At 41.4% G+C, this 26535-nt stretch overlaps 1 protein-coding gene across 8 annotated transcripts in view; it reads left to right on the top strand.

Moving 5' to 3' along the window:
* Positions 1-26535, top strand: part of RALGAPA2 (Ral GTPase activating protein catalytic subunit alpha 2) — a 324892-nt gene that overhangs the window by 180295 nt on the left and 118062 nt on the right. For all 8 annotated transcript variants that reach the window (XM_045445466.1, XM_045445467.1, XM_045445465.1 and 5 more), the window contains 8 exons: positions 556-614; positions 8412-8520; positions 14570-14680; positions 16568-16636; positions 16914-17051; positions 19057-19240; positions 24373-25144; positions 26012-26083. In XM_045445466.1, the coding sequence (XP_045301422.1) occupies positions 556-614; positions 8412-8520; positions 14570-14680; positions 16568-16636; positions 16914-17051; positions 19057-19240; positions 24373-25144; positions 26012-26083 (1514 nt within the window). The remainder of the gene's footprint in view (positions 1-555; positions 615-8411; positions 8521-14569; positions 14681-16567; positions 16637-16913; positions 17052-19056; positions 19241-24372; positions 25145-26011; positions 26084-26535) is intronic.

The raw sequence follows: 26535 nt of genomic DNA, 5'->3' as shown, positions 1-26535 counted from the left end.
AATTTTAGGTTCAATTGTGCCGCATTAGTGCATCCAATGAGTTTATAAGGAATAATTGAAATAAACTAAATATTCAGTCCTGTTGTTAGCCTGATTAAATACTACTAATCATTTGAAATGTCAGGCTATTCATTCCTTAGAGAATAAAGGTAAGCATTTGTTCTCTCCTCAACTGACTTTGAGGCAAACAAATATGCTTTTCAAATCTCAGAATCTATCTTATCTACTTACGGTACATAATTATAATATATAATTTAGTGTACAATATATAATCTAATTAAAGTAAAAGAAAACCAAGCTTTTCCTATCTGAAGTCTCAGTTGCTTTGCTAGGTTTTTATTGTGCACCCAGAAACCCTCTTCCCTACGCTGGCTTAATTGCCCAGGGAGGCCCTGGCTGAGACCGCAACCAGGCTGCTCCCCCGAGCCCTGTGTCTCTTCCCCCCAGGTCCTCCCTGGTCCTTCAGGAGCTCCTGACTTCCAGGAACACAGTCAGAACATGTGGGAAACCAACTACTAAACAAAGTTTTTATTTTACTTAATTTTTTGTTTTTAGCATTACCTCATAAATATTTTACTGAAGAATGCCACAGAGGAACCAAATGAATGTGCAAGGTAAATGTTGACAAAAAGGTAAACTATTTTAGGATGTTAAAATACAAATTTATGTGTGAACAGTTAATGTTAAAAAAAAAACACTTTTTCCACATTACTCATACACCCACTAATAAGTATAGTAAAGGGGCACCTGGGTGGCTCAGTCAGTTAAGCATCCGACTCTTAATTTCAGCTCAGGTCATGATCTCACAGTCATGGGATCAAGCCCTGTGTCGGGCTCCACTCTGAGCATGGAGCCTGCTTAAGATTCTTTATTTTTCTACCTCTGCACCTGTCCCTGCTTGTGTGCACATGCTCGCTCTCTCTCTCTCTCAAAAAAAAAAAAAAAAAAAAAAAATTTAAATGTAGTAAGAATTATGTCGAGAATGTGCTTTACTTAATTTTTTAAAAGTGTGCCGTTATTAAGTGAAAACAGTAAGGTGCAGAAGGTTATTATTACATTTTGTGAAAGATAAAAACAAGATTACAAATATATATGTGCACTCCCTGTTATTTTTAATGAAGAAGAAAATGGAAGGATAAACCAAAAACTTATACAAATGGTGTATGTATAGGGTAGTGATTCTCAACCAGAGGTGATTTTGTACCCCAGGAGACATTTAGCAATGTCTGGAAACATTTTAGTTGCCTCTGCCAAGCATCTAAGGTCGCTGGCAGTCTGTTACCAAGATAGGTTTTCTGGGCCACCTACATAATGAAAAGTTGCAACCTGCCCTTCCAGGGTGAAGCCCAAAGCTGGGAACACTGGTGGAGGGAAACACTATTTTCTTATCCCCTGCCTCCAACCCCATAAGGTCACCAGAAGCCCAGCTAAGCCTCTTGCTGCCCGGGAATCAGCTCCTACCCTGTTCTCTTTCTAACAGCCCATCAACCATCACCACCTTGTCAGCTCTTTGATGAATTTAAGAGGATTTTTTTTTTTTTTTTTTTTTTGGCGGGGGGGGAGGTTATTTTTTTTTACTAACTTCTTCAGTGGCTTTGGTGGATGGTTTAGTACACGTTTTCTAGTCTTCCATTACCAGAAGCTATAAATTCATTATCAATTTGTTCATATTAGAGTAACCTTGAATTTGGGGATAAACTCAATGTGGTTTATACAATACTGGATCTGATTTGAGTAACATTTTGTTGAGTAAAGTTCCATTTATATTTATGGCCTGTAATTTTCTTTCCCCATCCTGTCCTTATCAGGCTTGATTACAGGGTTATGTCTTCTTCCAAAACGAGTGAAATATTGTTTCATTCTCTTAAGTCAGCAAGAGTTTTTGTAAAATTAGAGTTTGTGCTCTTGTGTATTTAGATCTTGATGGTAAAACTAAGTCTGGTTATTTATGAGAGGGTTAACCACTGACTTGTTTTCTTCCATGATTGTTTAGGAATTTTAAGGTTTTATTTTATTTGACAGCTTAGATAAACTAAAGTTGTCTAGAAATTTGTCCTTTCCTTCTAAGTTTTGAAATACCCTTGCATTCATGATGGCTCCATTATCCTTTTGCTATCTTTTCGTAGCTCTATGCACTTCTTAATCTCTGACCTTTTTCTGTATTCTCTGATTTTTCTCACACATCTTGCCAAAGGTCTGTCAACTTTGTTAGTCTTTTCAAAGAATATACTTTTGTCTTTGTTCCAGCCTCTTTATTCTGTATTTGTTTTTATTTTCCACTTTCTGCTCTTTTTTATGTTCTTTCTTCTGCTTTCTTTACATTCTGCCACTCATTTTCTTTTCATCAGCATATTAATTCTGATATATGCCAGTATATTAACTCAGTATACTAATTCAGCCTTTCTCCTTTACAGATACCAACATTTAAGTCCCTATATTTATTTCTAAGTGCCACTTTATCTGAGTTCTCTACGTTTGATATGTAATATTTTTCCACTGAAATTTTTTCCAGTTTCCATTATGATTCCTTCACTGAGTCATGATTTATTTAGAAATATATTCCTTCATTTTTAAACACATGGTTATTTTTATTTATCTTTTTGCTGCTGATGTCTTACAAGCATTGTAGATTAAATATGTTGTCTGCCAAGTAACAATCTTTGAAATTTTGAGATTTGCTCTATGGCTCAATATGTAGTCATTTTCTGCACATGTCCTGTATATGGTTGAAAAGAATGTGTATACCATTTCTTCAGTTGTTGGGTATAGTGCTCTAGATGTGTCCATTTGATTAATTTTTTTTTTTTTAAACGTTTATTCATTTTTGGGACAGAGAGAGACAGAGCATGAACGGGGGAGGGGCAGAGAGAGAGGGAGACACAGAATCGGAAACAGGCTCCAGGCTCCGAGCCATCAGCCCAGAGCCCGACGCGGGGCTCGAACTCACGGACCGCGAGATCGTGACCTGGCTGAAGTCGGACGCCTAACCGACTGCGCCACCCAGGCGCCCCTGATTAATTTTTTAATCATGTCTTTCAAATACTTTAAATCCTTTCTAATTTTTTCATCATCTTGATCATTAACTGAGAAAGATGGATTAAGATATCCCACTATTATGGTACATTTATTTCCCTTATATATCTGTCAATTTTTGTTTTATATATTTTGAAGCTATATTATTAGCTGCATAGAAGTATAGAATTATCAAATCTCTATATAGAATCCCATCTCTTTTATTTATTTTTGAGAGAGAGAGAGACAGAGTATGAGCAGGCGAGGGGCAGAGAGAGAGAATCCGATGCAGGCTCCAGACTCTGAGTTGTCAGCCAGCAGAGTCCAACATGAGGCTTGAACTTGTGAAACCTCAAGATCATGACCTGAGCCAAAGTTGGATAATCAACTGACGGAGCCACCCGGGCGACCCTACCTTAAAGACTACTTATGTGATATTGATATGGATATTTTTAAATGATATTTTCTATCCTTTTATTATTATTTTTTCTTAATTTTTATTTATTTGAGAGAGAAAATACAAGTGAGCAAGCAAGGGAGGGGCAGAGAGAGAGAGGGAGACAGAATCTCAGACAAGCTCCACTCTGTCAGCACAGAGCCCTATGTGGGGCTCGAACTCATAAACCGTGAGATCATGAGCTGAGCTGAAACCAAGAGTCAGACACTTAACCCACTGAACCACTGAGGCACCCCAATATTTTCTATCCTTTTAAATTTAACTTTTCTATATTCTTCTCTTTTAAATGTCTTTGCAAAAATTGTACATATTTTATTTTATACATTTATACTGTCTGATTTTTATCTTTTAACTGAATCTTTAGTTCATTTACATTTGCTGCAATTACTGACATATTTGGATTTCTTTCATCTTTATATTCTTTGTATATTCTTTGTATTCTTTGTATCTTTATATTCTTTATATTCTTTGTATTTCTTTCATCTTTATATTTTGTTATTTGTCCTCAGTATTCTCTCATTTTCTCCCTTTTCTCACCTTCATTCTTCCCTTCTCCTTTCCTTCCTTTCTTCCTTCCTTCCTAACTTCCTAACTTCCTAACTTCCTAACTTCCTCCCTTCCAGATGATTTTTCCCACATTCCATTTTTTCTCTAATTTCTTAGGAGTCATAGACTCTCTTTCAGTTTTCTTAAAAGTTACCTTAGAAATTTTAATGGGGCACCTGGGTGGCTCAGTCAGTTAAGCATCTGACTCTTGATTTCTGTTCAGGTCATGATCCCAGGATCATGAGATTGAGCCCCACATTGGGCTCTGTGCTGAATCCCACATCATTTAGGATTCTCTCCCTCTCCCTCCCTCCCTCTCTCTCTCTTTTTCTGTCTCTCACTTTCCCCACCCCTGTCCCTCCCATGCTCAAGCACACACATACTCTCTTTCTCTCAAAATAGATAAACATTTAAAAAAAGAAATTGTAATATGCATACTTGTGTTACTAATTCTGAAATTAGGCTGTCTTTACCCTCTTCCTAAACAATGTCAGGCCTTACAATACAACCTTCTTATTTTATTCCTATGTTACCACGCTTCTCCTGTTCTGTCTCCCTCCTGCACCTAACTTCTGCAAGTTGGTGACTCGAGGTTTAGGGGTGGTCCTCTCCTCCCTCCATGACGCTCCTAGGTGCTCTTATTCATTCTAACTAGACTTTAAATTCCACCTACTTACTAATGATACTGAATTTATTTACCTGGCCTCTTCTGTGAACCCCTTATATATTCAGGCTTATATATTAAACTGCCTACTTGATACCTCAACTTGGATGTCTTAACACATACAAAGTTAACACAACCACAGTTGAATCCTTGAGTCTCCTGACCATCCCTCAGACTCCCCCCTTGGTAAAGGGCACCATCATCTCAGATTTTCAGTACAGAAACTTGGGGGAAATCCTTGATTTCTCCTTTTCACATATGCACCACATTCAAACCTTTAACATGTCTTAGCAATACCTTCCCCTCCCACTTTTTCCTTACTGTAGAAAGCCAAATGTCTGTGGAGTTAAAAATGGAATAGAATGTGTATGATATGCTCAGTCTTTATTAGCTGAGTATGAGAGGAGTTAGACAATGAAATTGAGTTCATGCAAGTGCAGATAAGCAGAAATATGATCAAGATTCCAAATAAATGGAGGAGAATCACGAGAGAAGATAGTTATAATTGTGAGTGATGATAATGTAGAAGAGTTCAGAAAAAAGAGTAAGTTACGTAAATTGGGTGGTGTGAGATGGGATGGTAGCAAACAGTTCCAGAAAGTGCGTTAGTGTACAAAGGAGAGTGAAGGTGGTATTGCCATTAGCTAAAAAAAAAAAAAAGTTTTGAGAGATAGAACTCATTTGGGATCACAAAGGACACATTTGGGATACAGAGAACCTAACTGACAGGAACTCAAACACGTAAGGGGTAACAGAGTATTAGAATCGGAAGATGCTAGATGGGGATGCTAAATGATATGTTGGAAAGAGAAAAAATAGCATTGAAGAGCAGCTATAAGCTAGTGTGGCTTTAAAACTCAAGGCAGGGGGCGCCTGGGTGGCATAGTCGGTTAAGCGTCAGACTTCAGCCAGGTCATGATCTCGCGGTCCTTGAGTTCGAGCCCCGCGTCAGGCTCTGGGCTGATGGCTCAGAGCCTGGAGCCTGTTTCCGATTCTGTGTCTCCCTCTCTCTCTGCCCCTACCCCGTTCATGCTCTGTCTCTCTCTGTCCCAAAAATAAATAAACGTTGAAAAAAAAATTAAAAAAAAAAAAAAAAACTCAAGGCAGGTGAGAGTGGTTCACATTAGGAAACCACTTTATGGGTCACAAAAGTTCTCTGTCATGCAGGGCTAATAGTTATAGAGTAATGCAGGTGTTCCTAAGAAATGAGAGATCTTTGCTCTGAATGAATTACATTTAACAGAAAGGTTAATGGGTTGTAAAAAAAAAAAAGTATGTGTATTTATACACACACACACACACACACACACACACACACACACACACACATTCAAGCATGCAAAGGAAGAGAGGCTCTTGAAGTGGTAAAAATATGATTGGGGGTATAATTCCAAGTTAGATTTTAGTGGGTTAAATAATCAGTTAAGCTGGGGGAAGATAAAAAGGCTATTTGAAAGCATGTAGAATACATGGCAAAGAGCGCAAACTAAGAAGACAAAGTGCAGTTTCTAGCCTGAGAATAAGCGTAGGGATGAGGCAGGGGAGACAGTTCTATACAGTGAGGGAAGTCGAGGGTTCAAAGCGTGTGGAATTCATGTATTATGCTGTTGTCAAAGAACCAAAGAAGGCCAGGCACACCTTATAAACTGGGCTGCCCATTTATACGGAGTTCATTTAAGTAGAAGGTGACATAGCCTCCCAAGGACTTTTAATAAACGTGTTCTGAAGCCCTTAGTCTATCTTAATTTAAAGAGGTGAGATTCCAGTGAAATATGGTGGTTTTAAAACCTCAAAATATATTTATTTTAATTGCTGAATTATACTGAATACAAAGAACTTTTACTGTGGAGAGCTGAGCAGTACATTCAGTTTAATTGGTACTGGATGTGACCTCTTATTACAAAGAACAACATATACATCCTACAGTTAACTTCTGGTTCCAAGCAGGGACTTGAACCTCCCTTTTGTTCTGAAAGTGAGCAGGTTTGGGAGCAAGTATTTAAAAATTTTTTTTTTCAATGTTTATTTATTTTTGGGACAGAGAGAGACAGAGCATGAACGGGGTAGGGGCAGAGAGAGAGGGAGACACAGAATCGGAAACAGGCTCCAGGCTCTGAGCCATCAGCCCAGAGCCTGACGCGGGGCTCGAACTCCCGGACCACGAGATCGTGACCTGGCTGAAGTCGGACGCTTAACCGACTGCGCCACCCAGGCGCCCCAAGTATTTTAATTTTATATGTGGGCATTCAGAAAAAATTAACAGGAGTATGACTTTTTGATCATTGCAAAAGATAGTGGAATATATCAGTTCCAAAGAGAACTACCATTTAAAAATGATTTACAATTGAGAAAGGTAATTTTTAAAGGACTCTATAATTTGAAGAAAGCTTTGTCCTCACTTATTGTTTAAAAGATAACAGTGCAGCTGATTCTGGAAGTTGTGTTCAAATATTCTTTACAATGAAATATAGGGTTTGTAATCTGTTTGTAGTAGGTGTTGTGTATTTTATTGTAGGGAAAACAATTACAAACTCAATTCCCAATGATTTTCTGAGATTCATGTCTTTGATTATTCATCAAAACTATCTTGAAGCAATATGGTGTAGTTAAAAATGTCAGCAAAAATAAAATGAACAACTCAGAAAACAACAGATGCTGGTGACTATGCAGAGAAACGGGAACCCTCTTGCACTGTTGGTGGGAATGCAAACTGGTGCAGCCGCTCTGGAAAACAGTGGAGAGGTAACCTCAAAAAATTAAAAATAGAACTACCCTACAACCCAGCATTAGCACTACTAGGAATTTGTCCAAAGGATACAGGGGTGCTGATTCATAGGGGCACATGTACCCCAATGTTTATAACAGCACTTTCAACAATAGCCAAATCATGGAAAGAGCCTAAATTTCCATCAACTGATGAGTGGATAAAGAAGATGTGGTTTATATATACAACGGAGTACTACTTGGCAATGAGAAAGAATGAAGTCTTGCCATTTACAGCAACATGGATGGAGCTGGAAGGTATTATATAAGTCAGTCAGAGAAAGAAAGATATCATATGTTTTCACTCATATGTGGATCTTGAGAAACTTAACAGAAGACCGGGGAGGGGAAGGGAAAAAATAGTTACAAAGAGGGAGGGAGGCAAACCACAAGAGGCTCTTAAGTCCAGAGAACAAACTGAGGGTGGATGGGGGTGGGGGAGAGGGAAAATGGATGATGGGCATGGAGGAGGGCACTTGTTGGGATGAGCACTGGGTGTTGTATGCAAACAATGAACCACAGGACTCGACCCCAAAAACCAAGAGCACACTTTACACACTGTATGTTAGCCAATTTGACAATAAATTATATTAAAAAAAAAAAAAAAAAAAGATACTCTCTCTCTCTCTCTTCCTCTGCCCCTCTCCTCCACTCGTGGGTATGCTCACTCTCTCTCTCTCTCTCTCTCTCTCTCTCTCAAATTTAAAGAATATGTCAGCAAAAATAACTGATATATGGGCTGTGACTATTAACAGGAAGTATATCATTTACTTCATTAAATAATTACTAACCAATATCAGTATTTCTATTTGTCCTTACCCTTTTTTTCTTAGGAAGACACTCTGTTAGTGTATGTGTAATTTTTGCTACTTTGTAAAAAAAAGATTTAAAATACTTTGTCACATGAAAATACCAAGAAAACATGTTAAATTTTTTGAGAGTTTTCCTCTTTTCCTTCTTTTCCAAAAGATGCATCGCCATTTGCTCCCTCGGGGTCTGGATATGCGAAGAGCTTGCCCAGTGTACGAGCCATCCTCAGCTGAAAGAGGCCATCAATGTGATAGGTGTCACTTTGAAGGTATTCCCAATTTGTGATGTGTATTTGACAGTAATCTGTATCCCAGATATTCAACCAGTTCTAGTTTGAATTAGCGCCATCACTGTTTTTTCCCTATTATCAGAGAGGGGTTTTAAATCAAAAATTGTTTTTATGAGAGCCGTGCTGAATGTTCTGTGAGGCTCACAAAAGAGGCCACCAATGGCTGCTTCCCCACTGGTGGCTGAGCTGTCCTGGACTGACCCCCTTGCCTGAGTGGGGGTCCTCTGTGGGCTGGGCACTTCCTGTGGCAAGTGACAATAGGTAATAGTGACAAGAAAGTGCGATTTCATGCCCTGGCCTCTGCAGTGGGACTGGGAGAGACCTGAGTACTCGCCACCTGACTGGGCCTTCACACTTTTAGGATGTCTTTCTTCCTTTGCTTTGTTAATGAAAAGAGGGAGTGTTTTTTGGGTTTTTTTGTGTTTGTTTGTTTTTTGTTTTTTTGTTTTTGTTTTGCCATTGACTGGGTTCACATGCTGGCCCACATTCATTGCAAAGTCAATACTTCAGACAGCTCTGCAAGGTAGATGGTACAATCACTATGTCCCACCAGAGGAAAGCGAGGCCCAGAGAAATCCAGTCCTAAGCACACAGGCACACAGGTATAAAGGATGGAAGCAGCACTGAGAGCAGATCTGTGTAACATTAAAACAAAACTGAACTTTTATACATACTGTTAGGCCACTTCCTAAACCAGGGCTCAAAACCTGCCAGGTCCCTTTCTGGCTCCTGTTTAGAGATGGTGGTAATAATTAGCACTGCTGTTATTATACCCCCCAGAACTGGTGAGTGTCTAGTCCCTGCCAGGCACTGTACTGGGGGTTTGTGGAAGTTCTCAGCTGCTAGGCACTTGTCCCACTTTACAGTGGAGAAGCTGAGGTGCAAGAAAGTCAAGGAGCTCTTTCCAGGCTCTGAATCCTGGTCAAGCCAAAGTTCAGACCCTAAACTGTGCATCTGATACCAGCGTCCAGGCTCATGCCCGCCCTTCTCTACTGCCTGTCATGTGTTGCTGTAATAGTAACAACCATTGTAGCTGACACTGTAGTCATCACCAGGCCTGTGATAGAGCTGTGTCACCTTTGTGCTTCAGCCCATAGGATAACCAGCCAGGGACATCCCCTGCCCATGGCTTGGCATCCGGCCCTCTGGTCTAGCCCCTGCCTGTCTTTGCAGCCTGATTTCATGGCAGTGCTCCTCACCTACTCCCCTTCCTGACCAAGTCTTATGTCCTCTGACCCCCTCCCACCTGTGCACCCCATCCCCCATTCTCTCCTCCACAACACCTGGGAGTGCCGGTCAGATCCGGAGAGCTGGAGAAACACTTGCTGTTGATCCCTGTGATAAGGAATGGAAAATTGATCAAACCAAAATATCACTTAGGAGGCCTCCCTCTGGCCTGAGCAGGGTGCTGACCTTTGTTGTTGCTTTTAATCCTTAAAACCACCCTCTGTGTGAAGGCTTACTGCCACCTCTGCATCACAGATGTGGAAAATGAGCTGATTGGGAAATAGAGAGTCTGCCAGGGTCAAACCCAGGACACCCTGTCCCCATATCTGGGCTTTTCCCTAATTGCAGTATATAAGACACTCCAAAAGCCATGGTGAAATATTCACATATAACTATTACAGTGAAAAAAAGTTGGATATCAATTGTATATCTATGCAGAGTGTAATTCATTTCTTAATATCCTATTTTCTCAATTCTAAGATCTATTTTTCCAATCCTAGTTTTTTTTCCTAAATCTAGAAAGGTATATTGCATGTGCTGTGGCTTCCCCACCCCTACTCCCTTCCTGGAAAAGCTGTTAATAATTCAGTGGTGTCTCAGAGTGAAGGAGATCTGTAGATAAATCTTCTACCCTATGTGGTTCTATGCAGTATAGATAACAAGAGTAGAGGATATATGACGGCTTACGTTTTCCTGTTGTAGTTCTTCACATTTTCAAAAATCTCTATAGTTTTTGTACAATTATGAGGAAAACATAGAGTACCAGAAAAAACGTAGCTGCCGTGCTTAGAGCCGTGCTCTATCAGGGACATCCCGCCACAGTGTGGGGGCTGTTCCGTTGAAGCCTGTACCCCAGGATGCTCCTGATCCCCCCCTTTTGGCAATAAAAGAGAGCACAGCTAAAGAAGGTCAAGGACCTTGCTCCGGCTTGAATTGCTAAGAAATCAGAGGGCCGAGATCAGCCATATCAACCTTCCTTTAACCAGTGTGAATAGCAGAGGGAAACTCATGGATGCAGTTCCAGGACGCTGGGACAACTCCCTGCCTGCCTCCCTCCTAAGCCTGTGTTCCTGTGCCAGTGGCACTTTCACTGAAGGAGGGACCACATGAATCTAAGAGAACCGAGAGCTATCAGGAAAGGAGTTGCCACGGGGAGCAAGGGGGACAGCAACAACTCTTAAGAAGAGGGGCCCCAGGGAGGCTCAGGGCTCTACTAGGAGGGGGAGCATCTGGCGGACTAGAGAAGGAGGCCCGGCCCCAGCGGCACAGGGTGCATGAGGCCAGAAAGGGCTTCCTGTCTTATGGGTTCCACATGGCTCTGGGCACCACTCTGCTGTGACCCTGCCCTTCAGGAACACTTGATGAGGCTGATCCAGGTGTTCCCTCAGATGCAGGAAGGGCATGGTCAGAGAAGGCTGGGAAATGCTCCCTAGGAGGTATCCATGAAAAACAGTGAGAGCAGAGCACTGTCTAGCTGCCTGGAGAATTCTACTCAGCTAGTTGTGTCTGGTGGGGGAGTGTGTGGGTGGGGGCAGAGGGTTCTAAGCCTGAGCTGTAGTCACAGACCTAGGTGTCCCCTCCAAGGTGGGGGCCGAGGGCACTAGAGTGGCAGCTTCAGCTCTGGCTCAGGTGAGCTGCCAACCCTGTCTCCTTGGCAGCCCAAGTGAGAGGAGGCCCAACCCGAGCCCCACCCTCAGCCTCTCCTGTCGTTCCTTCTCTTACCCTATCTCAGGAGACATCATTGACTTTCCCCGCCCTCCTTACGTCAGTCCTAGAGTCCTGCTGCCCTAGGGCCATCCCTACCCATCCTGTCTCCCCCTGCCAATAACTGAGCCTCCTGGTGCCTTCCAACTCCTTGGCCCTAGTCTGGCCCCCACAGATCTGTCCTCCCTCCTGCCACCGGAGGAATCTGTCCGCACAGGGTCTGACCAAGTAGCCCAAAGACTAGAGCACTATGCATGGCATTCAGGGACATATGTGAACAGGTCCCTGCCTGTTCCCAAGACTGTTAGTCCTTCAGAATAGAGACTGTATCTGCCCTGTTCATCTTGTGCCCTGTACTTTTTTTTCTTTCTTTCTTTTTCTGGCTTAAACAACATGGAAACATATTGATTCATAAAGCTGGAAAATACATGGGTAAGGAAGAGGTCAGGGTTGGTTGATTCAGGAGATTAACAGTCAACACTGACCTAATTGCCTAACTCTACTGCTCTGTAGTCCACAGAGGTGGCTTCATGTTAGGGTGGGATGCCTGCAGGGTTGGAGGATGTCTGCCAGTAGGAGTCAGGGTCCCATGTGTCCTTGTTTGTGTTCTGCAGGACTTCCATCACCGCATTCTCGTAAGAGGTACTGAGATGCATTAGTCGAGGTTTCTCGCTCATCCCTGTACCAGCGACTGAGACTGGGAATAAAATCGTGTGATTTGTTTAAGCCTGTTAGGGCACATTCCTGGAGCTGGGAGAGATGGCCTGCATGGGAGAGGGAAGGCACCTCAAAATAGATCGATTAGTTAAGGAGTGAGGGAGGAATTGATACTGGCCAAGCAACCACACATGTGCACCATAGAGAGGACTGAGAGCAAGAGATGCTCTGTAAAAGGAAAAGGTGAAGGCATGTGAGTGGGGAAAGCAGTAATGAGAAGAAGCTGAGCAGTGTGTAGGGAAGGGGCACTCTGGGCAGAAGGAGCTCCCAGTACAAAGGCCCTGGGGTAGAAACGAGTTGGTATATATCCTAAGAGCAGGAAGATGCTGGCATGTTGGAGCAGAGTGCAGTGTTGAGCAGTGAAGCAGTATAGTTGACACACAGTGTGATGTTAGTTTCAGGTGTACAACACAGCGATTCAACAACCTATCCTTCCTGCTGTGCTCCTCACAAGTGTAGCTACTACGTGTCACCCTCGGTGTTGGCACATTGTCATTACTCCATGAATATGTGCTGAATGAGTGAGTGAGTGAATGAGTGATTTGTCTCTCCCCACCACCGCCCACAGCATTCACGTGTCAGTAATAGCATCCCACCTGCAGCCCTTCAGCCTGACCTTGCCTTCCGCAGTGCCCTACCACCTGCTGCCTTGAAGGAAACACTCTCCCTCTGCCTTCTTCTGGCCTAACCTCAGGCCACCCTTCCCCCATTGTCTCTACCACCTGCCCCCTCTCTCACACCTCATCCCTCTGCCCAGAGGCTCTTTGTCTGGTCTACCATAGCTCTCATTTCCTCGTTGTCCTCTTGTCTGCTCCCAGCTTCTAGTTAGATGTAAGAGCCATGCCAGCCTTATGTTTCCACCCCACGACCTGACCCCTGTGATGCAGTGGAAACACATCCAGTGGCTATTCCTGTTCTTCACCTTAGACTCGTCATGCATTACTTCTCTGGGGGGGTGTGCAAGGCATTAGGAACATAATGGTAAACAAGATGTGGAAAAATAAACACAAAAGAACAGGCAGACAAATACAGAAGATCAGCTTGATAGCCTTAATGCCATGAGGAAAGCACGAGAGCGAAGCAGGATGGAGCTGAAGAGCTGGAGCAGATAGACTGCCACTCCTTGGGATGGGCAAGGTGGCCTCACGGAGCAGGCCTTTAGTGCCATGATCTGAGAGATGTGGCAGAAGCCAGCATCCCAGGCAAAGCAGGGAGTAAGGGCAAAGGCCTTGGGACAGAAGCAAGCCAGAGTGTTTGCGGGGTTGAAAGAAGCTCGTGAGCATCAGGTTATCTGAGGCCTAGAGGCCAGGCTCTGAGAGCCCCTTGAGGGCAGACGCTCTTGCTCTGGGTGCACTTTGCACCTATCAGGAAGGAGGATTTGGAAAGTGTTTATTCTACAGAGTTCAACGTAATCCCCTTTGCCTTACCTTCTTCCTCGTCCTGTACATTTGCACTGAGCTACTAAATGTTGACTTTTCCATGTCTGTGTGGTGCTGAGGTCAATTGGTACCTGCTTTATGTGACTTGGAGCTCCTGGTGTGGAAATAACTAAGCTACATATCCAGGGGTTTCCTTAGTCACCCAAAATCAGCGACAAACCTTTAGGCTTTAGATAATAAGGTAGGGATAGCAGGGTAGCCCCAGGTTCTGGGCAGGGAGAGAGGCACAGGGTGTCTTTCATCTGTTACATCCATCCAACCCAATGGTCTTTGTGAGTACCGTCCCTCCCCTTTGACATGCCATCTAGGAAGAAATGGGAGCATCCAAAGGTCCTTGTACACACACCAGACTCCAAAAACACACTCAAAGTAATTGAATAAATACACCATAACATAGGATTATATTCTCACAGTTCCCAAATTTTCACATTTCTTAGTACATTACACATGTGGGTGAAGTTTAATTTTATAAGGTGGGAAATCACTTGATCACTTCATGTTTCTATAAAATGAAGATCATATCTACCTTGCAGAGCTGTTAATGAAGATATATCAATGCGAAAATGAGGAGAATTCTAAAAGGGCCAGCACACAGGGAATACTCAGTAATGTACTACCTTTTAATTTCCTCCAATTGTCAAAACTATTATTTATGCAATCTGAATGAGGCACTTGAAATTATGGTTTTAATTTTCAGATGACTGAACAACAGCTCTTCGTTTCTATAGAATGTTAAGGAAATTAATACATGTGGACAAGAGGCAGTTATAGGATGGTACAAGTGCAATGTGGGACCAGGACACATTTTTCAAAAATTTAATGCGTAACAAGGAAATGTATCCTAAACATCGCTGGAAAGAAATACATGTTTTGTTCTTCCTTAGGACAAATGCACATGTTAAGTTCAGTCCTTTAGTTTGGGGTTCTGTTTCCTGTTACAGTTTCCTAACAAAGTCGTGGCTCAGGTGGCCTGTGATGTTCTTCAGTTGCTGGTTTCCTACTGGGAAAAGCTTCAGATGTTTGAAACCTCTCTGCCTCGGAAAATTTCAGAAGTAAGTCTTTGTCCTGTAATGCTAACACGTAAGCGTTTCCCAGTTATTGTATTTGGTGTTTAATTAATTACAGATACTCAAATAATTGTTAGAGTACTGACTATTAAATTGCCATACGGGTCATTCATTTTCAGATTAAATTGCACCGGCTCTTCTCAGCTGTGATTTCAGGCACTACGTAAAGAAGCCACCAGTGTTCCAGGGCAGAGTTTTACACTTGGGGAGTTTGAAAGGCAGACACGACCACAACAAAGAGACCTTTTGTAGATTGGGCTTCATTCATCGAGAGTAATTTGGATGGTGCCAACAAGGAGTAGGCAGCTGGTTATGATGCCCTCCGTGCAGGGGCGGGGGGCGGGGGGACTGTTGAGTGAAACAGGAGTCTCTCCTAGACTGAAGCCCCAGATCATGCTCTCTGCCATAGCATGATTACCCAGCTGTAATGAGATTACTGCTGTAATACCCTCTTGGGGGTGGGGGGGGGGGGCGGTGGTAATTGGTGGGAGAGAAAGATAGAAGGAACAGGAAGAATCATCCCAGTGATGATATCCCGGAGGCTGGTTGCATTTGAGGGTGCTTAGTTGTAAAGGAGCAGGTACCCTCACCTCTGTACGTACCTGAATATAAGGCCCATCCATTCCTGCTAGTTTTTAAAGCTACACTTCTTATTTTATTTTAAAGTTTGTTTGTTTTGAGAGAGAAAGAAAGAGAGAGAGAGAGAATGAGCAGGGGAGGGGCAGAGAGAGGAGAGAAAGAATCCCAAGCAGTCTCCAGGCTGTCAGCTGAGCTGAAACCAAGAATCAGATGCTCAGCCAACTGAGCCACCCAGGCACCCCTAAAACTACACTTTTTAAAACGTGCCCTGTTCTTTGCACATCCAGTGGTAACTCTTCAAGGAAATGTGATTTGTCTCTGCGTGGTATTACAGGGGGAGAGAAGAAGTGATACTGATTTATTTCCTCTCGGCCCTAGACAGATTTCACCAGCGAGATCACTCTGTTCTCCCCAAGAGCTTAGGTGACCTAGGGCAGAACAGAGGTTTGGACATAGGGATAGAAGATGCCGCAAGTTATAAAGTTGGGTTTTAGGGCAACTGTACACAGTTGACCTTTGAACAACATGGGTTTGAACTGCATGTATCTATATGTGGTTTTTTTCTGATAAATATAGTACACTATATATGTATTTTCTCATCCTTATGATTTTTTTAATATTTTTTTCTGTCTGGCTTACTATATTGTAAGAATACAATATAAAATACATACAACATACAAAATATGTGTTAATCAACGATTTATATTATTGTTGAGGCTTCTGGCCAGTAGTAGGCTATTAGTAGTTAAATTGGGGGTGGGGGAGACAAAAGTTATACATGGATTTCTTCCTGTGCAAGGTCAGGGGGTTAGCACCTCTCATGCTGAGTTGTTCAAGAGTCGATTGTAGTTTATCATTGAAAGGGGAATAGCTTTGAGAAGGAAAGGGGTGCTTTTATACCAGGATAACAGGTAGAGACCTGGGGTGGTTTATAAGAAAATCAAATGGGAGCATTTTCATAGTTATTTTTGAAAATATTTTTTTTTACTTTCATTGCATTAAGTGCAGAGACTGATGATGGGGATTGTGTGACCTCAGAGAGAAATGTCCCTTCCTCTGGGGCCCCAATTTCACCACCAGGAGAGTGGAATAGAGACGAGGCATGGCTCTATGACTTTCTCCTGATTTTCAGGATCACACAGAGCTCTAAACTGGCTCTTGGCTTCTTATCACCTTCCTCAAGTGAACTGGCACCAAGCTGGGTTTAGTGCAAGGCCATCTTGAGACTCTTATCATATGGTTTCCTAAACTATTACTATGGTCTGTTTGATTAGAGGTTTGTCTTTTATGCAGATCCTTGTGGCCACAATTGCTTTTCTTTTACCAAGTGCAGAGTACTCCTCAGTGGAAACAGATAAGAAGGTAGGTGGCACATCAGCTAAGTTTTCCCCAGTCTGTTTTTTTTTTTTTTAATGTAAGATAAAATGAAAACTAATGTTACACACAGGGATATCCTTTATTATTCTTTTGTATTGGTGCTGTCTCCCCTGTGAAAACTTTATTTACTCATTCATTTCTTCTGCATTTGTGTGTCCACTGAGTAATTACTATCGTGCAGGGACAGTTTGTTGTTTGCTGTGACATATGGTGAAGTTTAAAAGACTGCAATGTACAGTATTGGGCCTGTTTCCTCTTCCAGTTTATTGTATCCTTGCTACTCTGCCTCTTGGACTGGTGCATGGCGTTGCCAGTGAACGCCCTTCTCCACCCAGTGTCCACAGTAGCCCTGGAGGAGCAGCACTCGTGCAGAGCCCCTTTGCTGGATTATATCTATAGGGTGAGTCTCCATTTGTGCCTCATGGACATAGAGTATAGACTTAAGCATCAGAGAATCGCCCAAATATGTCTGTGCATTTATTTATTTATTTGTGCCCTTTTGGAAAAGATATGGGGAGAGGTGAAACATTTTAAAAGAAATGAATAATTTAAGGAGTGAAAACAGGACAGAAGTAATTGTAGAGAAGCAGTGGTTACCAAGTGAAAGAAACATGCATTTTCACACGACTGCCATCTTTAAACAACTGCAGTTTGATCAGAATCCCCAATTTTCATGTAACATGGCCTATCTCTACTTAATTTTTAAAAGAAATGTTTATATTTTAGGAATATTTACAGTTTAGTTTGACAAAATTATTTTATCAATTGTTTATCAAAAAGTATAAAGGTCTCAGTAATCCCTTTGCTTTACAAGATCTTAAGAAATACACTAATTAAGGAAATATATCACATCAAAGTTTTTAGCTTCATCATTTTTATGGTACTTAAAATATTCAAATTTCAACCTCTGCTGATGACTGGGTATGGTGTTTGCTCTGGATCCTTTATATTGCCCTTCTATATTGACTTTACACTCTGTCCTGTGAAAGCTTTATTTATGAATTTGGCATTTGTGTATCAATTGAATAATTAGTACTCAGGGACAATTCTGTTGTTTATTTTTTTTTTAATTTCATCTATTTATTTTGAGGGGGGGCAGGGAAGGGCAGAAAAGGCAGGAGAGAGAGAGAATCTCAAGCAGGTTCCACAGTGTCAGCACAGAGCCCAGTGTGGAAATCAAACCCACAAACTGTGAGACCATGATCGGAGCTGAAATCCAGACTCGGACGCTTAACCGATTGAGCCACTGAGGTGCCCCTGTTTTTAATTGTTTTAGTAAGAAACCTTTACTAGTAACCTTTAAAAAAATAATATTCCAAGTCATTAACTGATTACTGTGTTGCCTTATTTTGAAATGTATTAAATATAAAACATAGCTTAAATTCTACTAAAAAGTATTGTGTACTTTTAAATGGTTTTTTAGTGGTCAGAGATTTTAATAACTATGTTATTTTTAATTCATTCAAAGATTTTAATTCATTAGATAGTATGTCATCTCTGTGGTTTATAAACCTATGTAAGGCTTGGCTTGACAACCTAGAGTAGCCATAGTCATTTAAATTTGTCTCTTTTCTAACATTTCTTTTCTTAAAAGATTTCTCTTAAAATTGTTTTACCAATAAAAATGTCCCCTCCTAGTTAACATGAATCACAAATTTATTGAACAACATGATTTTATCTGTAAAGGAAACTTTTTATTGAAGTATAATATGCATCCAGTCATAAGTGAGAGCTTGATAAATTTTCACAAAGCGAGCACACCTGTGAAACCAGATCCTGGCTGCAGAAATTGAATAGTCTCAGCATTACAGAAGGACCCATGCTGGCTCCCTGCTGATTACTATCCCCATACACATACCTGGGGCAGCAACTAACCTGTGTAACGGTGTAGATTGTTTTGAACTTTGTGTAGCTGGATTTATGCAGTATGTGCTTCTGTGTCTGACGCCCTTCACTCAACATTATTTTCGAGGGGTTCATTCATTCATACGGTTGTGAATAGTTGTGAGTTTTTCACTCATCGCTCTTTAGTATTACACAGTAAGAGTAAGCCATGATTTAGTTATCTATTTGGACATTTGGGTAGTAGAGTTTGGAACTGGAAAAAGAAGGTCTGTGAACATTCTGGTGGACAGAAGCAGGACTTGGGTGTGTGCGATCACCCAGAATGGCAAAATAAGCACTTTCTAACTTTTACTTTACTTTTGTGTTGAAAATATATTTATTGGTGTTGATATAAAAGGAGAAAAATAACCTTGCAAATAGCAGGAAGATAATTTAGAATGGAAAGGATTCTATTGTTCTCAGATATTACCAAGCGAGAGTCCTACCTCCTCAAAGTGCTGTTGGCAGATTGTCAGGGACAGGATGTTCGTGGCATCCATGGCACACATTGCTTTTTACAGGTTCTGCACTGCTGTGTGTGTGGCTCAAGCACATATACTCAACAGAGTCACTACACACTGACCCTGGCCGACCTGTCATCCCCGGATTACGACCCCTTCCTGCCACTGGCAAATGTGAAGAATTCGGAGCCAGTCCAATATCATTCATCAGCAGATTTGGGCAATCTGCTCACAGTGGAAGAGGGTGAGATTCTTCAGAACATTAATTCTCATGGGCAGGAAAAGGAAAGATTGTAATCTTTTGCCCATGCTTGCTGCATTGTTTTTTAAAATCTAGTTATTAAGATTCTGGTTTCTAGACCCCTATGTGATAGCAAATTCTGCTTTCCTTGTTTCTTTTTTTCTGTTTCTTCTCTGTCTCTTTTCCCATCTTAGTTGAATTTTGTATTGAGGACCTGTGTCAGACCTATGAGACCCACAAAAACAGCTCATTTTCTATCCCCAGGGAACTTAACATGTAACTAGAGAGACAGGATAAATGCAGAAGGACTCATTTGTGGATCAGTAGCACCATGGGGACTTCCCATGGGGAAGGACTTAAGCCAGACTTAGAAGGATGAACAGACTTTGAAAGGATCTGGTCGAGTGTTATAGACTAGGAGAGCATTGAAAGAGAGAGGTGGGGATTTACATGCCACAATTTGAGGCTCTGCTCGTGGCAGGGGGTCTATTTTATTTTATTTTATTTTATTTTATTTTATTTTATTTTATATTTTGTTTTTAAGTTACCTGTACACCCAACATGGGGCTTGGACTCAACAACCCTGAGACCAAGAGTCACACGCTCTGCCAGCCGAGCCAGCCAGGCACCCCCAGAGGGTCTGTTTTAGGATATGTGGGTATTGTCAGGATTAGGGAATGCTGTATGTCCTCCTCATCCATGCCTCTTCCTGAAATGACAAGAGCCTATCTCCGGGCCTTGAAATGTAGTTAGAATGTGGGTGTATCATCTGTACATGTGAAATAATTGCATAGAACCAAACATACACACACACTGAGTAGACTCTGAATATTAATGAAGTGTATCAATGTCAAAATTTCCAAATTGTGATACTGTCCTATAGCTATGCTATGTAAGATATTACCAGGGGGATGAAGGATATTTGGGATCTCTCTGTACTATTTCTTATAAATGTATGTCGGTCTTTAATTGTCTCAAAGTTAAAAGTTAAAAAAAAAAATGTGGATGTGGAGTGTTAGATCATCCATGAAAATTGTATGGACTTTGCAAGTTAAAACCTAGGCCCAAGAATGAACTTTGGGGGTAAAAACATCCTTAAAGAAAAAGGAATGAGGGAATGTCACCAGGAAAGCAGTCAGGGAAATGGAGAAAGAACCATGAATGAGTTCTGAGAAGTGAAGAATTCACTTCTGAGGGAAGAAAGGGAATAAAGAGCCAAGGACGGTCAGCAATGCTCCATGCTTCAGAATCATCAGGGAGGGTGGGGCCAGAACAGGAGCTGTTTTATTTCCCAACTAAGCACTGGGTGGTGGGTTTTGCTGAGTCCTTTGGGCATGGCAGTTAGTCTGTAGCCAGATAGCCGGAGCAGGTGATTTGGGGATGTCTATTCAGAACCCGCAGACATTCCTGTTGGAGCCTTTGGTGGACAAAGGAAGAATAGTAGCCAGGTGAGAGCATGGAGTCCAGGATAGTGCTTGCAAGACTGCGGAATCTGGAGTATGGTTCAGGTCAAGGGGAAGGGCACAAGCAAGGTGACAAGGAAGAGAACAGAAGTGAGGGCACCAGTCAGGGGCAAGGGCTCCGGAATCAGTCAGTCCTGATTTTATAAAAGAGCACACTGAGGTGAGGGATTTTCCCAAGGGTATAGAAGCCAGAAGTAATGGAGGTGAAATTTGAATTGAAGATTTAATGACCAGGTTTCTGAAATAGCACAGCATTTACTGAGATTTTTCCACAGAGTAAAGACTTACATTTAGTTGTGCTGGTGGACAGTACACGGCACATGTTCACACTATTGTTTACCTCCATTTGCATAATCATTTAGTTGTCTTTTTCTGGACTTCCACAGTTTTTTTAAACTGCAATATTTCTTGATTTTTTTCCCTATGGTTAGAAATTCAAACCATATCTTAAAAAAAAGAATAATCAAAATGACCCATGATCTGTTTGTTTTTTTTTTATTGGTTCCTACCTTGCAGTCTATGTCATAGAAGAAAAAGAACTTACTTTTTCCTAAAGCCATTAATTATAGTCTCATCCCACATGACTGTCCTTAAAATAAGTTCAGCACATATTATGATCTGTCTCTTGAAAATAGTGGGAGATTGATAGGTTAGTGAAAAACAAGAAACCTAAAAATGCACATTTAAATTTTCTGTACTGCCTTTCTTTTGATGTACAACACTCTTTGACTTGAGTATTCTCCAGAAAACCTTAGGACCTTGTGCAGTCTTGTCCTACCCTAGTTCTGTGGTGCTAAAAATAATTATTTGAATTTCGGTGGCAAAGGAGTTTGAAAATTCACCAACAGTTTAATTACATACAAAAGCAAAGCAGCTTAAAAACCTGTTGGCACACACACCCTTGCTGAGTAGGTACATCCTCTATGAAATGGGAGAACAATTAAAGAGGACACCTGAAGTATTTTAGGTTAAACAGAAATGTGCTCATATTTGAGGGTTTTTTTCATTCGATGTCATAATTCGTCATTCATAACCAAGCTATTTATTCTCCCATGTTTCTGAGATGCAATATTATATTTTTATTTATTGTTTTCAAATGACCCTTTCACCCACTGTTATCTACTATTTGACATAAATACTACTTTCAAATAGTCACAGACAAGAGACACATCTGCTTCCCCACAGTTGAAGTGGCTACTGGCCCAGATCAAGGAAAAGACACTGATGGTACTCACAGGTGCTCAAATTTCTCATTATTAATGCCTAATTGCTTTAAAAAGAAGGAAAGGGAGGAACTGTAAAAAATGAAACTTAAAAGACATACTGAAATTACTGCTTTTCTATTTCATTTCTAAATTTAGCAAAATAAGATAAATATTTGGATTATATTTTTTTAATGTTTATTTACTTAGTTTTGAGTAAGAGTATGAGTGGGGGTGGGGCAGAGAGAAAGGGAGAGAGAGAATCCCAAGCAGGTTCCATGCTACCAGCACAGAGCCCAACTTGAGACTCAAACTTACAAACCATGAGATCATGACCTGAGCTGAGATCAAGAGTCAAACACTTAACCAACTGAGCATGTCCCGGATTATATTTTTTTAATTATTTGTGGAAGTTACAAGATTGCTTTTTCACAAATGGAGTCTAGATTTTCTCTTTATTTTCCAGGGAACTCACAGGCAGTTAATTTAGCTGAAGTTGGCCAGGGAAGAACAATTTTTATTTCACAAATGTTCCCTTTCCTTACTCTTCAGTGCCAAAGATACTTGTTTTTTTTACTGGGTGTGTCGTGGTTTATGAGTTGATTGGTGTGACTCCAGTTAACTTCCCACTGTAGAATTCAAACACATTTATTAAAATACAAATTTGTATCTATCTCAAATTGAAAGCACGACCTTTATAAGAGGAAGCAGAGGAAAGTTGCTTTTCCAGTTGTTGTGTGCTTTGGGCTTTACCAAATTGGACCTTTGTCGCTAGTTCCAGAGCCTGCTCCATCCTGTCATCACCATGTAGTGTCTTACACCACGGACTCCTGAGCCCCCAGCTGGCCCTACCTTTGTTGTTTGGGGCATTAACATTTCTGATGGAGCATATATTCATATGGAATGATAAGCATGAGTAAAAAGCATCTGTAACTTTTGAAAAAGTTAATATGGACACAAAAGCAAAAGCATTCATAACTGTGATTTCAAGGGAATTAGTTGAGGTGGTTAAATTTCTCAGCTGTATGGAAATCATACACTCTTCTACGAGTGTCAAGAAAGAGAGTTCAGTGTCAGAGATGGATGTAGATGACCTTTATTTATGAACACTGAAGTTTTTATGTGAAGTTTTATTTTGCATTGAAGACAGATGATTTCTTGTTCATTGAATAGCAAAAAATTAAGAAGAAATTCAAGAAAAGTCAGGACAATCTTGTTCTCCTCAGTCATCACACAGAATTTCTTATATTCTAGAATTTGATTGTATATTTCTGGGATTTATACATCATCCACTTGATGTTTTATAGATAAGTCTGTTGAATTTTTACTGTCTGAGAGGGGAGGTATTTAGCATGAGAAAGCATATTTATAATTATTTTGTTTAATTAATATTTGATTTTTCATTTTGTGAATTTAGAAACCAAGTATTTCCTAAACCTTTAAGCCCAAAGTATAAGTCTTACTTTGTTTAAATATCTAGTGATATTTTTTGTTGAAATTAAAAGATTTCATTTTCACCTGTGCTTGCATTAATACACAGTTATTTTCTAAATGTGGCAGTGTACAATTTCCCTGACCACTCTGAAGCTTAAGTACTTGCTTCACTCCAAGACCATAGATCAGGTTCTCTGCTTCTTCCTTCCACCTCCAACATTTCACAGGGCGCATCTTTACATGCTGTGTCAGTCTTTCTACACAGCCTTAAAAATTTTGTAAGTCACTTGCTCCTGGGCATTTAATCATCAACTGCAAATTTACTTAAACCTTCCAAGTATTTCCATGAGTTAGTTAATATATCCGATTCTATTAAAGATTTCAAATACCCACATAACAAAACATAAGTTGTCACAGAGATCTTAAAGCACAGTGCTTCAAATCCATCTAAGACGTCACAGACTTGATTCATTTCCTTATCAGCATCTGCACTTACCCTGGTGAGGGGAATGAGGTTAATTTCTGGGGCCTGGACCCAGAACCATAGGATCTTTCAGGACAAGGAACTTTCTCTTTTGTTTCCTGCTACATCTACATTTTTAAAAAATTTTTTTTTAACTTTTATTTATTTTTGAGACAGAGACAGAGCATGAACGGGGGAGGGACAGAGAGAGAGGGAGACACAAAATTGGAAGCAGGCTCCAGGCTCTGAGCCATCAGCCCAGAGCCCGACGTGGGGCTCGACCTCACGGACCGTGAGATCGTGACCTGAGCTGAAGTCGGATGCTTAACCGACTGAGCCACCCAGGTGCCCCTATGTCTACATGTTTTTAAGTGTCCCTTTCAGAATGAGATCTTCGTGGAAGTTGGTTGTTTTAGCAATCTATTTAAATTGTACTTTTAATTAAAATAGAATTAGTGTCAAAAAAGAAAATAGATGAAAAAAATTCCCAGACTAAAACAAATCCAGTATCCCGAGTACAGATTTTAACCTTCCTTCCCCACTGTCTGGTATGTTGCTTTACCCTGCTCACAGAGCGGAAGAGGAGGAGTTTGGAGCTGATCCCTCTGACCGCCCGCATGGTGATGGCCCACCTGGTGAACCACCTGGGGCACTTCCCACTCCGTGGGGGTCCTGCCGTGCTGCACAGTCTGGTCAGTGAAAACCATGACAATGTACACGCCGAGGCTCCCGAGCTGTCCTCTGAGGTGTTCCGGAGCCCAAACCTGCAGCTCTTTGTGCTGAATGACAGCACCCTCATCTCCTACCTTCAGACACCCGCAGAAGGCCCAGCAAGTGGCTCGCCGGGGGGCGCCTTGTCCGATGTCAGAGTAATTGTGCGGGATATCTCAGGGAAGTACTCTTGGGATGGAAAGGTTTTATACGGACCTTTGGAAGGCTGCTTAGCACCCAGCAGCAGAAATCCTGCGTTTCTGATTTCCGGCTGGCATCCTCAAGCTTTGGGAGCTCAGAAAGATTTTTCTCAAACTGAGGAGGGAGAAGATGTGCTTGACAAATTACTTGAAAACATTGGCCACACAAGTCCTGAATGCCTTCTACCATCACAGCTAAATCTAAATGAGCCTTCGCCACCCCCGCGAGGAATGACCCGTGACCAAGAGAAGGAAATCATCGAGGTCATTTTGCGCCAGAACGCCCAAGAAGACGACTACATCCAGAGGTGTAACTCTGACTCAGCCATGAAAGTCACCAGCCAGGAGCAGCCCTCACCAGTGGAGCCACGAGGACCCTTTTATTTCTGCAGGTTGTTGCTCGATGACTTGGGGATGAATTCTTGGGACAGAAGGTAATGATTCTTTCTAGACCTTCACCTATTTTATCATATCTTTGTGTGATTGTTCTTGTTCTCAATTTGAGGTTTGGGAAGCAGAGAATAGAAATGGAGATTTGTCTTTCAGCATTTACAGCTTATTTTCTGCTGCTAAGTTAAAGCTAGAAGTGGAACTAATCATGCTATACTGATGCACAGATTGAATTTCAGCCAGGTCTTGTATATTTTAAAGGGTATTGGACATTTTCTGTGTGTGTGTGTGTGTGTGTGTGTGTGTGTGTGTGTGTGTGTGTGTGTTTTAATTACTGCTCTGTCCATCATTGATTCTATCATCACAAAAGATGCAAATGGACTACAAAGATGAGTAAGTCACCATCTCACCTTAGGTCTAGTGAGGGAGGTAGATTTGGCACAACTCTGATGAAAGATAGCATGACACACGAGGCCAAGAGGAACAGTTAATCCAATGGGTAGTGTGGGATGGTGGGGAAGACTGTGGAAGGGGGTTGGTTTGAGCTGGACCCTGACAGTGGAGTGGGGTTTCTAAGAACAGAAGTAGGGTAAAGGTATTCATAGCAGAGCTGATAGTGAAAACAGACACAGACACAAGCATATAAGTGACACAGTCATCTCCCACAGCACCATCCAGTGTCAATGGATGGTGATGGGCTGCCGTGGAATTTTGATGCCTTTGAATGTCTTTAAGGAGAATGGAGTTCATTCGGTGGGCTTAGATCACAAATCTTTCGTGAATGAAGAGGGTCATGGATACGTAGATGGATGGATGGATGGATGAGTGAATAGGTAGGTTTGTTGATTGATTGGAAAGGGCATAATTGGTCTGTGATTACATGACTTTTCTTCCATCTCTTTTTTTTATAGAAAGAATTTCCATCTGTTGAAGAAAAATTCAAAACTATTGAGAGAGCTAAAAAATCTGGACTCCCGTCAGTGGTATGTGAAAGTATATCAGACCACTTCATTCCTGTCTGTCTTTGTATGTGCTTGGATGACAGAGCTTTAGGAATGAATGCACCTTCCGAGACACCCAAAAGTCATTCTGTAACTGGAATCTGGTGCCATCTGCGTATGCTGTACCTTTGGTGTTTTTACTCTCAAGGAATAACCTTACATGTTTGCTACGCTAAGAAGAGGTCATTGCTCCCACCTAATCTGTGTCTTTGGTTGACAGTGGCAGCCAGTGGACATTCATTCTCATTTAGTCTCTGCAGCTACCTCTTTTTCCAGTGAGGAACAGAGGCTTGCCTAAATCAAACAGCCTACCTACCTGTGCCTTTTACCGACATGTACCATGTTGTTTGAACCAAGTGAGTCTGACCTCATAACCCATGCCGTGTGCCTATGCACTGGCATTCTGTAGTTTCTGCTCTACAATGTTGGCAAGC

This window comes from Leopardus geoffroyi, chromosome A3, assembly GCF_018350155.1.
Source record: "Leopardus geoffroyi isolate Oge1 chromosome A3, O.geoffroyi_Oge1_pat1.0, whole genome shotgun sequence".
Lineage (NCBI taxonomy): Eukaryota > Metazoa > Chordata > Mammalia > Carnivora > Felidae > Leopardus > Leopardus geoffroyi.
Note: the sequence above shows the minus strand (reverse complement) of the source record. Positions and strands in the feature narration are given on the sequence as shown.